General features: G+C 32.5%; 1 protein-coding gene across 1 annotated transcript; it reads left to right on the forward strand.

Moving 5' to 3' along the window:
• The first annotated feature begins 2,088 nt into the window (after positions 1 to 2,088).
• Positions 2,089 to 8,446, forward strand: LOC114170471 (proteasome subunit alpha type-6). Its single transcript, XM_028055959.2, has 9 exons — positions 2,089 to 2,321; positions 2,882 to 2,976; positions 3,053 to 3,134; positions 3,846 to 3,942; positions 5,475 to 5,533; positions 5,664 to 5,746; positions 6,649 to 6,744; positions 7,441 to 7,500; positions 8,100 to 8,446. The coding sequence occupies exons 1-9, from the start codon at positions 2,246 to 2,248 to the stop codon at positions 8,190 to 8,192; spliced, it is 741 nt and encodes a 246-aa protein (XP_027911760.1). The 5' UTR covers positions 2,089 to 2,245; the 3' UTR covers positions 8,193 to 8,446.
• Positions 8,447 to 12,051: the final 3,605 nt, after the last annotated feature.

Below are 12,051 nucleotides of genomic sequence, written 5' to 3' on the forward strand. Positions count from 1 at the left end.
TAAGTAATATATAGTAGGGATGTTACAAAATCCATCAGGTGGATCGGGTCATGCATCAATTTGGTTTAAGACAAATTATCCCGTCAGACCCGGTTAACTTGGATCAAGTTCACAAGGACAACTTTAGGGGGATAAATGACAGAGATTAGGCAGCACATCATCACTAGTGGATTGTAATTTGGAATGACCGACAAAATCGGGTCATTCAAGGTACATCTTTCACTGAAAACAACAATTTGCGTGATGAAACACCCTACATGAAGTGGTACATAAACCACATTATCCACTATATATCTCCTTATACATAGTCTTCCGACGATGAGGTTAGTTTTACTTCATTTTTCTACATCTTTTTATCATGCATACTTATTCATGACAATAACCCTACTCTTTATGTTACAATATGATACGTCACAAGAACCTCCACAACCCGCTTCACAACCCTATACTGGCCATGTCGAGTCTTCTCCAAATTTTATACATCATTCCCACCAAGTTTTTGGACAATCTTCTATGGGCCACGGTGAAATGTTTGGGCATTCACACCCTCAACATGATAACCTATCAAACACCCCATTCCAACACGTCCCTTCCTCATACACATTCTTTCTGTCTCAGTCAAGCTATGATGCTGGTCCATCACACATGATTGGCACCTCAACGATGACACCATCGTCTGCCCATTATATAGGGATCTTCATCATCGATGTCATTCTATCCTTCGTCAATGCCTTATCAAACCTCCCAAACAATGGTTCACCATCCCCAATTTCCTCAAAGTCATCAAGATGAAGATGATGATGATGACGCTGATGAACCACACCAACAACAACCACCCAAACAACCAACCAGAACTAGAATATGCCCTCCATGTAGGACTGGAGGCCACAAATGAATGTGTTATTAATTTCCACTAACTTAATTGTTGTATTTTAATTTTTAATCAATGTTAAAATATATTAATGTTTACTTTTGTTCCAATAATATTTTTTATTATTTTTACAATTTATTCTTACAATCAACTCAAACTAAAAAAAACAAAAAGAGTTAATTACGTTAAAAACATTTTAAAATAAATAAATAACATTTTAAAAAATAAATAAATAAACTGCAACGTTTAAAAAAACGTTGCAACTAAAAATTAGAAAAAAATATATAATCTCTAGGGTTTACAAAATTTATAAAAAGAGAAAATTAAAATTGCAACGTTTGAAAAAAAAACTCATGTGAAGTCGTCACATTGCACTAAAACCGCTTGATTCTTATCGACTTTGCTTTTTCCAAAAAAAGATGAAAAAAAAACCACCATGATACGAGACGATTTTACCTATAATGTCTTCCACACTCCTAACGACTTATCTCTATTTAAAAAAAAAAAGTCAACTGATCCATTTTTACAAATTTGATTTAAAAAGGACCTTGAAAAAAAAAAAGTCGTTATTGTTGCTTGCATTCCAATGATTATTTACTGCACCTCCACAACATTAAGAAAAGACTTAACTTAAACATTCTTTGTCACTACATCATGTCACCACTCTTGTTGCTATCACCGTCGTTCTACAATATTGCTGAAGAGGAAGAAGAGAGGGAAAATGTTGTAATGAAAGAAGGAAAGAGAAAATACATAAAAAAAAAACTTGTTTCATTATTTCTTCAAAATGAATTTCATGGTTTTTGGAACATGTTATATGTATTCTGAAAAGTTTGTTCTGAAAATCTTATTATGAAAAGTTTGTTGTAAAATGTCTTTCATGTGTTTTGAAAATTTTGTTTGGGAAATTTCATTCCAAAAGTTCAATTCTTGAAATCTTATTTTGGAAATTTTATTTTGGACACTTTAAAAAACATTTTTCGGAAAGTTTTCAAAATATGTAATCCGAAAGTCACTTTTATATAAGATAAATTAATCATTTTGAAAATTTGAGAGATAGCGTGAAGAATTTATGGGGTGTAGCAAGTCAAAGCCCCTTTTATTTTCCATTGTGTAGCCCAATATTTAATGGGCCACGAAGAAACACCTCATGGATCCAATTGCTGGCCCATTTTACTCTTCTTGATCGCAAAATGAAACCCCCTTGTTTTCTTGAGTAGGAAGTTGAGATCGACGCTTTAATACCAAAAGAGCACCGTCTCCACTCTCGACATCTTCGTTGCACTTTCTCGAAAACCAATATACCACTCTCGTCGCCGCCGTCGTCGACCACCGCAATCGCCGTTGCCTCCGCCGTCATCCGTTAGGGTTAAGATGAGTCGAGGAAGTGGAGGTGGATACGATCGTCACATCACTATTTTCTCTCCCGAGGGACGTCTCTTCCAAGTTGGTACGTTACTGGAATCTCTTCTTATACTGTGACCTCTCGCAACAACAGCGACGTTTTGATAAGTGAAATACGATTTAGATCTTTTACTCCACGGACCGACCTAATTTCTGCAATTCTGTGCGGAAAACAATTTTTTTTTGTTCTTTAGATGAAATCATTGCTGTAATTTTTGTGATTTAAGTTTAGATTAGTGGTAGTGGAGTAGTGAGCTAGGTTAGTAAGGCGGAAATCAGAAGTTAAGAAATGCGGGTGACTCTGAATTGATTGATTGTGTGCTCATTGACGAATGGAATATTTTGTTCTCTTTTCATAATGAGTATCACTTTATCAATTTTGTGTTCTTTTTTTTTTCAATTTTTGGAATAATGTTATGTTCGACCTTGTTTTAGCCCTATCAAACGCTGCCTTAAATCTGTAACTCCCTCTAATTAACGAAATGGTCTGGATTGGCGTAGGTTTCTGATTTTTCATTACACTTGTTTGACTTGTTTGGAAATGAGTTGACTAGTAAGTTAGGCTATAGTGTTGAGTGGTGGAATTTTTTATGCATCATGAAACAGAGTATGCTTTCAAGGCTGTTAAGGCTGCTGGAATCACCTCAATCGGTGTCCGAGGAAAGGATTCCATTTGTGTTGTTACTCAGAAGAAAGTTCCGGTGAGTACTGATAGTTGGTTCTTTTATCTTTGTTTTGTTTGTGTGTGCTGGATGCTAAAGTTAGGATAACATGCAGGATAAGCTTTTGGACCAGACAAGTGTTACACACCTCTTTCCCATCACAAAGTACCTTGGTTTGTTGGCGACTGGCATGACAGGTATATTTTTCATTGCATCTCCGTGTCTTTTGTTGTAGGCATTTGTGAATTTATTTGCATATCATTTAGTTAAAGATATGTCTTTTTTATCTATACAAGTTAAATTGGGCACAATTTCACAGATACTGTATCTCAATTAAAACATAAATTACAAGTTAAAAAATATGATATCAACCCAAGCAGATGGTTAGTGAGAAGAAATTAGATAATGCTTATAATTTTCCTAGATTATGGCATATAGGAAATTAGATATTTGTTTTGGTGCCAAACCTTTGTGTTTCAGATGTACACATTTTTGTTTCATGTGTAATATTGATCAATAAATCTTTGAAATCTTACATAAAATATAAATAATAGTTTATTATGAGAAATAACCTTAATGTTACTGTCAAAGTTGAGTCTATGGATAACATAAACTATGACCAGATTCACATTGAGACGGTGATATAACTATAATTAATAATTTATGACGAGAAAAGACTTTAGTTGTACTGTCCAAGTTTTTCCTACTGATGACATAACATATGACTGGACTCGCAATAGAGACAATAATATTATTGTTTTTCTTGGAAATTAAACTTTGATGTATGAGCACAAGTTCAGATTTCAGCCAGAGTAAATAACGTTTTCTAGTTTTTCAGATCTGTTTAGAATTGAAATTCCTTCATTATAAATTCATCTTTTGATTTATTTTGGGATACCTCTTTCCAGCTGATGCTAGGACACTGGTCCAACAAGCAAGAAATGAAGCAGCTGAGTTTCGCTTTACATATGGATATGAGATGCCTGTAGATGTGTTGGCTAGATGGTAAGCAGTTCAGTTTTTGAAACATATATATTTCCATCGTAATATTACAAGCTGCTTATTATTCTTTTTCATACCTGCTTGCAAATTTTCATTTTTTAATGAAGAATTTCATATGCATTTCATTTAATGTATCTGGATTAGTACGACGATAGGCATTAATCCACATTGTTATAACGTGCTTCTAATAACTGGGTTGCAATTGGGAAGTCCATTGGTCCTCCTACTTTGTTGACTAGGTAGATTGCAAGCTTACGATTCTGTAATATAATGTACTAAAACAGTGAAGAAACGGCTCCCTTCCAAACAGGTGCTGCTGTTAACAGAACCCACAGTAGGAACCGATAGGGCCATGAATTTATGGCATTTTCGGATTTCTTTATTAATATTATCATCTGTTTCTGAAAGGGATGCTGAATGCTGATGAAGAATGGAAGTGTTAGACCTGATATTTAATTAGTTTTATAAGGATTGAATTTATTTGGTGATTGGTTAGATTGCTCATTGATGTCTTTCCTTTTTCGTAGTTGGTCTGATAAAGAACTTACTGCAAATTTTATAGTAAAGTTATTGGTGATTAACTTTCTCATGCTTTTCCATCTTGTTTTCTCTGTGTTTTTATGTCATCTTCACTTAGTTTTTCTAATTTGATAAGTAATAAACTAGTTGTGTCCAAATTTACATCCAGTCTCTGGAAATAGCACTGATTATGATTAAACATTTGTGATATAGAGGTATTTGGCAAAGGATAGTATACCATTTTTTAGACATTTTTAGAGCTTGAGCTTTCTATGGCTGTATTAATATAATTATCAAAATTCCTTAAAAAAAGGCCGACAGCTTTTGCAGCCGTGGCACTGTGGTAGTGTTGTTTGCCGTAGCACTAGCATTACTTCTAATAACTTGTGTTTTTTCTTTCAATTTTATGGTTCGATGTGGTTGTAGCATATTATCTCTGGGTAATCTGGTCTGTCAGGATTCATTTCTGTGATCTCTGATGTTATTTTTGTCATTTTTATGATTTTCTGTATTGAAGTATCTAGTAATTGAATATGGGTTCTATAAAGAAATCTTTTTGACATATTTGATGCATGCAGAATAAATTTAATTGCAGTGGTAGTTTTGTCTTTGCGCATTGTGGAAGGTTTTAGGCGGCTGCCTTGTTAGTGTAGTATTCAGTTTGATATGGTTTTGTTATAGTTGTTTTTATCATTTATAGCTTTGTTTCTTTTCATTATCTATGTAAAGAGAATCCTTGTTTTCCTTTGTACATTTTATGAATACAAAAGTTACTTTTTTCTGCCTGTCTTCTCTCTCTCTCTCTCTCTCTCTCTCTCAACTTGGATATGCCTCAACATATACTCTAAGATTGAAAGAGTCTATTCAAAATCATTAATCTCTTAAGTTGAATCTGACTGTAGTTTTGAGTTTTATCAAAGGCTACATTATTGTACCTAATATATATTAGGATTCTACAACTTGTCAATATTTCTAACATCTTTTGTGTATGCCTTTGTTATCTTTTATCCTTACAGGATTGCAGACAAATCACAAGTCTATACCCAACATGCATATATGAGACCACTTGGAGTAGGTAGGTTTTTTCCTGTTGAACAAATGTTAACTGTTCAAAAAAACACAAATTGTTTTTGTGTCATAAAAGATATCTTTTTTATTGACGCCATTTATTCTTTCTGTGATTTCAAATCTATTGTGCCATGAAGTTGCTATGGTTTTGGGTATTGATGATGAATATGGACCACAGCTTTACAAATGTGATCCTGCTGGTCATTACTTTGGTCACAAGGTACGTGGAAGATCTTTCTCACTTTGATTGTCGGTAAATATTTCAGTGTTTTATTCCTATTTAATATTAGAAGATGAAATTCATGTTGATAATAAACTTAATTTTATAAAAGTTTCTAAGTTATAATTTTTATCAATTTAAATGTCTCATGCATTGAAAACAATTATCTCGCATAATAAAATATTTAAGTGATAGAGTGGGTTGGGGATGACTACACCAAGATTAATTACCTTCATTTCATGAAAGTTGTTTATTCGATTTCTTTTATTACAAGTGTAAGGTTGCATTGTTTGAGGTACTGAGACGATTTATTGATTGAACTACTGAACCAAATGAAAAGTTATTATGCCAGTATAACTACAATTATGTTTGTCCAAGAAAAGAAGGATTATAACCAGTCAATAGTTGCGGTAAGGGAGTATGTAAATTAGTGATTTTTTGAAAATGATTTAGCTGCCTTGAATTTATCACAAGTTGTTCGTGTTTTGAACTTTATGCAGCATTTATCTTTATAATGTACTAGTGTTATAAAATATGTAACCATATGTAAAAGATCTTGAGCCTTCAACTGCCGGTAAATTCCCCGTCCTTATTTGGTCTAAATTTTACTTTCTAGTAGAACTAGTAACATTGAGAAACTTATGCATCTTTGGTGCTTAGTGATTTTGTTTTTATGAAAAGATATATTGCAAATTTTTTCTTCTGTTAGATCTGCTGACTACATTTCCTTCTGAATTTTTCATTGCTATCCATATATGTGTAGATGCACATCGGTTTCGAACCTTGTAACTTTTCAAATCAAGGGATGGTGTTTCTGTTTCTTCATTAGTTCATGCATTTGTAATCTGTTTGTATTTTATACTGAAAGTCAAGTGTCTAAGAATCTATTATGTTGTACTCAGGCCACAAGTGCTGGATTGAAGGACCAAGAGGCAATTAATTTCTTGGAAAAGAAGATGAAGAATGACCCTTCATTTACTTATGAGGAGACGGTTCAGGTAGTGTTCTTTCAATTTTTTTCCTCCTCACTCCATTTCTATCTGCTTAGTTTGAGAACAAACAATCTTTACACTGGTTTTTTGGTTGATGTGAAAAATGAAGATGGCATGTTTTGTCTCCAATAGTGTCTGTTTTCAAGGATATATTTCATCATGTCAGATTTCCTCCCTTCTTTTTCGGATAAACAATGAATTTTGTTGGTTTTTTCTTCTGGCAACAACACAATTATATTCTATAGTTGTGCTATTGTGTTCTATAACTATTAGTCCGCATGAAACCTACTGGACAAAATGTTGGGTTCACTTTTGTTTGCTGAAGATTATCTGTGTTTTAACGGAAGGTGAAAAGGCTGAAAAATGAGTGAGTAGATTTAAGTAATCTCAATTTTGGATTTGCTTAGAATAGGAACGATGGTTGGTATCTTCTGTATGTGTTAATGCTAGACAGTGGACTTATCCATGGGAATCAGATAATGTTATAAGAACTAAACTTTTGGATCCTTATTAAAGCTATATCTTATTACGTTAGTTATGACATTATAAGATTTGTTGTCTCCCGCCTGTATCTTAATTAAGTTAGTTTCTTATGTGTATTCTCATGAAATTGAATTTTTTAATATCAATTATGTTAATAGTTATTATATTTCGTTTCTATGTTCTTAATTCAAGATTTCCATGCCTGTTTTTTTTTATCAGACTGCCATTTCTGCTCTCCAATCAGTTCTTCAGGAAGATTTTAAGGCCACTGAGATTGAGGTAGAACTTGATTCCCCTAGCTAATTGAAATTTACTAACTAAGCCATATCTTATTTTATAAAATTATTGGCGGATTTCATTTGTGTTTAATCCCTAGTAAAGGACCAAAACTGGTCTTAAAGATTTTTAGCAAGTTTCTTGTTCCTTCTGATTAAATGTATGCCTTACATTTTTGTCGTACACAGCCTATTGTTTGTTTTAACAGGCAACTCGGGTCAGAACATTTTTCTTCTGCTCATTATTTTCATTAGTTTTACTTGTAGGTGATGAATAGAATGTTCTGTAATGTATTTTCTCATCCTCTCGTGTTGCAATTGTCTATGATTCTAAGGCTTAATTTGGACTACTAATAAGAGAAACTGATATTGGTTTTAATGGAGGATGTGTTGTAAAATGGTGGGTAAACTGTAGGATTGTATTTTAACTTGTTCCAGAAGTGGATACTTAATTTTGAAATTACATTCAGTGGCATTAATCAGTGTTTACAATTTTTCTGTAATGTGCGAGACTTGAAGGATTAAAATTCTTGTGGTTATAACAGTTGATTAAACGTTTTCTTCACTGACTTATTGCAAATGGTTGTGCCTTGCGTTTTCCAGGTTGGAGTGGTGCGAAAAGATAATCCAGAATTCAGAGTTCTAACCACTGAGGAAATTGATGAGCACTTGACTGCAATAAGTGAGCGTGACTGAGTTCTTGATAGCTTGTAATTGTTCAATCTTTCTAATGCTAGATTAAATTATGTATTTGGTTTCTCGGATCACATTCAACGAATTGATTTCCTTGTGATATTTGATTAGTATGTAACCGAAGAATGTTGTTGAAGAGATGGTATTTGCTTCCTATTACAAGTTTATTTGGGAGAACATTTTATGTTCAACCAATCTCTCCATACACTTTAAAAGAAGTTGGTGATTACGTAATGAAGTCATGCATGGTGTTAAAATTTGTTGGGCCTTGGGTAGAGATTTGAACTTCAACTTCAGTTCAGGGCGTGATCTTTCTTTATAATTAAAAAAATGACTATTTTATGTGATTTCCCTATGAAATTATCCAAATAAAGTTATATAATGAGAAATTAATTTCGCATGTGAAGAAGCTCTATTCCGGTGAGCTCGAAACTTTGCGGAGAGCAAATACAATCAGGAAGTTGAAGATACAGAAGCGATTGTTCGCCAAAAAAGAAATCCGAATGGTACATGTTATATCATTTGTGTCCGTATGAGCAATAATAGATATAAGAGATGTTACTAGATCTTAAGAGATGTTAATCTGGAAAAGAAGTTGAGAAATTGAGAATTAGAGTAGGAAGTGAGAGTCTTTCAATTGGGTAAAAGAGGTAGAAGATGAGTTGAAATTTTGATATTTTGATTGTTATAAATAAAAAATGATTTTATTTTAATGTTTTTTTTTATAAATTTATCATAACATACGATTATAGGTGAAAGAAACTTCTACTTTTGTACACGATGAATTAATATATGTGCAAACTTATAAATCCAGTATCTGGTCTTCCTCTTTATTTTTCGTTTCTTTTATTTTCACTGTAGTCATCTTTAGAAGACAAAGGTGACCTTCCATCCCTCCCTTCATATAGGCAATTTAGTTTAATATTTATTAAACAGTTCAAAAGGTTATATACAAATATTTGTTATGATTTTTCTGGAGGTGCTCTTAAATTTTAAATCAAATGAAGTAAAATGATTAAAAATAAAACATTTTTCTCTTTAAAAGTTTATTAGTTTGAAACATTGGTTTGATGCTAATTACGTTTTGTTAATAATGTATGTATTAAATCTTACCAATTGTAATAGACAGTACATTGCTATTAAAGTTTGTAATTTTATTTTACTTTTTGTAGTTTAGTTTCTTAACTTTGTTTTCTGTAATTTTTGGTTTCTAGTTCTTTTGACATACTCTAACGTGACTTTTCCTTTTTCTAACGGTTTGGCAGATGAAAGTGATCAAATTTTCGACATCATAAAATAAACATAAATAAGCATGTATGTATTTTTTATTCAATATGACGGTAGTTTACTTGTATTTACTTATAGTTTGAATGTATTTGTACCATGTCTGACATGTAACAAGATTACATACTGTTGTATAGTCTCTCAAACAAACTGTTTGCATCCTATAGGATTTTGTTATTGAGATTAACTATCGTCTATCACACAAAATACAATCATAATTTTATATTTAGCTATTTTTAGCACTTAATAAAAAAAATTATAGAAATCATAGGATGACTTTCTTAAAAAAAAACTCATTCATTCTCAAAAAGAAGAACTAGTTCTCACCTTTGTACATAAATAAACTCAAATTATGAGTGTGAGGGGTTTGTTTACCTACCCACATTCGAGATACTCAAATTTGGAACATATTCTGTTTGTTACTAACACTAAAGTTGAATCCAATAGTTCATTACTTAACTATCTTTTCGGTTGAGTATTGTATGTGAACCAAAATCTAGTGATTAAGTACTCATCAATTGTATAGAGTGAAACCAAATACTGTTTTTATTATTTAGTTTCCTTTATACAAACTCAAATACCTATAAATACACACCACTAAAGAAATTACCACTCAATTCTCTTTACGTATTATTATTATTATTAAAAAAATTCATTATCTCTACTTCTCTTCCAACAATTCCTCATCCTCTAATAATAACAATTTTTTAAATTTTTTAAATTACTACAAACCCATAGATCCTTTCAAAATTTATGAATTCATGAATCTATAAAAATTCATATTATAAAAATCTTTAAAAAAAAATCATTTCATGCTTATAAAATCTTTTATAGTATAAAGGACTATTTTATGTAATAGGTGTTTTTTAATTTCAATGCCCTAAAGTTAATAATAAGACAGAAGAAAAATATCAGACACCGAAGAACATAACATTTATGACACATTCTTTGGAAAAATTTAGAAAATGATATTTTATTATTAACAGAGTATTTAAGACATTGAAACTTGATTATTTTAATATTATAAAGTAAAAGTATAAATAAAAATTTTATAAAACAGTTTCATTATTTATTAACATACCATCTCTCTACAAACATTTTATTAAAGTTTCTCTCACTTCTCTCTAAGTTTTCTTACCTTACGTTCATCTATTTGAATATCGGAGATCACGAGGGTGATTCTTGTGTCGTGCTCTCCACTTTTGTTCGATCAGTTTCTTCAATTGAGTAAGTTGGTTTTATGCTCTTTTCTCTTGATTAGTTATTCTTATGCATACATGTGAGCAAATCTAGTTTGCATGTGTCATCTAAGTCATCTTTGTGAGTCTTTGTTGATCAGTGGTTTTAATGATATGCCCAGATCATGTTTGTGTTGTTCTTGGGTTGAGTTTGTGCATCCTGATAGCTTCAAGGGGATTTGATACTCCTTGTGCTATTTGACTTATCTTACAGGTAAGGGAAGCTAATTACATCGCTTTTGAGTTGTAGAAACACTGAGTTAGTAAATTCTATGATTATTTGATGAAGGATTATCTTGTTCCTTTTTAAGATTATTGAATATGGTGTGAGTTGATTAAGAAAGCTAAGTGAAATCCCCACTGGACATTAAGATAGCAAGCTATCTAGATGTGAAGGTTCCTTTCACAAAACTCAAGAGAAGAAGATAATGGATTGATTCAAAACAAAAAGGAAATGGAAAGCACATAAACCATAGAAAACCAAGAACAATTAAAGGAAGAAGAAAACATAAAATGGAAAGGAAAGAAATGGTAAAAATGTGAGAAGCACGCCACTACAAGGCTAGGCTAGAAGCCATGGCAACCTTGAAGATGGGTGGATGTGTGCCGCCACTTGCTATGCAAGATAAGGCTTAAAAGTTTCACTCCCAAGGGAGGAAACTCTCACAAATGGTTGAGACACAAGAGTGTTTTTACTTCAAAATGTTCAACCCTTTTACATGTCTAGGAGCACCCCTTATATAGAAGAGTCTAAGGGCCACTAAGCAAATAAAAGATACCTAAGGATGTCTCTACAAAAACCTAACCCTAGCTTCTAGAAACTAGGTCAAATAAGGTTACAAGAAATGAGAGACAAAAGAGCTAACTATGGTGTGTGCAAGGCTAATTTCGTTCTAGCACAAAAGGAGACAAAAAATATGTCTCATATGTCTCCAAAAAGTGGCCAAAGTGTGCTAAAAACAAAGGAGACCAAAGGTACATAGGTACACTTGCTTCATGCCTTTTATTTTATGCTTCATGCCTTTTATTTTATGCTTTATGCCTTTGCTTTACTCTCTCCTCCACATCATTTATGCTCCCCAATCACCATGCGCCACCTAGCATTGCTTTCTTACTCCTAATTAACCTACAAAGCAAATAAACATAGATTAGCATGTTGGCTTAAGTCAAGTCAACTATAGTCAATAAGTCAAACCTAGTCAAAGGTCAACAAGTCAACTAAAGTTGATTCAACTAAGTCAACTTTGGGAATCAAAACTAACAAACACAAATGAAAGGGATGAAGGATTAGTGAACTTCCTTTCTAAACATGCTTAGTGTTCTTAAGCATGTGCCTCCAT

This window comes from Vigna unguiculata, chromosome 11 (genome assembly GCF_037176805.1).
Source record: "Vigna unguiculata cultivar grain cowpea cultivar isolate G323 ecotype 2 chromosome 11, ASM3717680v1, whole genome shotgun sequence".
NCBI lineage: Eukaryota > Viridiplantae > Streptophyta > Magnoliopsida > Fabales > Fabaceae > Vigna > Vigna unguiculata.

Bases quoted from the DNA above. Each gene is read 5' to 3' on its own strand.
- LOC114170471 (XM_028055959.2), top strand. From the start codon at position 2,246: ATGAGTCGAGGAAGTGGAGGTGGATACGATCGTCACATCACTATTTTC. The intron at 5,534-5,663 runs GTAGGTTTTTTC...TGTGCCATGAAG, and splicing joins TATGAGACCACTTGGAGTAG to TTGCTATGGTTTTGGGTATT. The intron at 5,747-6,648 runs GTACGTGGAAGA...TGTTGTACTCAG, and splicing joins GTCATTACTTTGGTCACAAG to GCCACAAGTGCTGGATTGAA.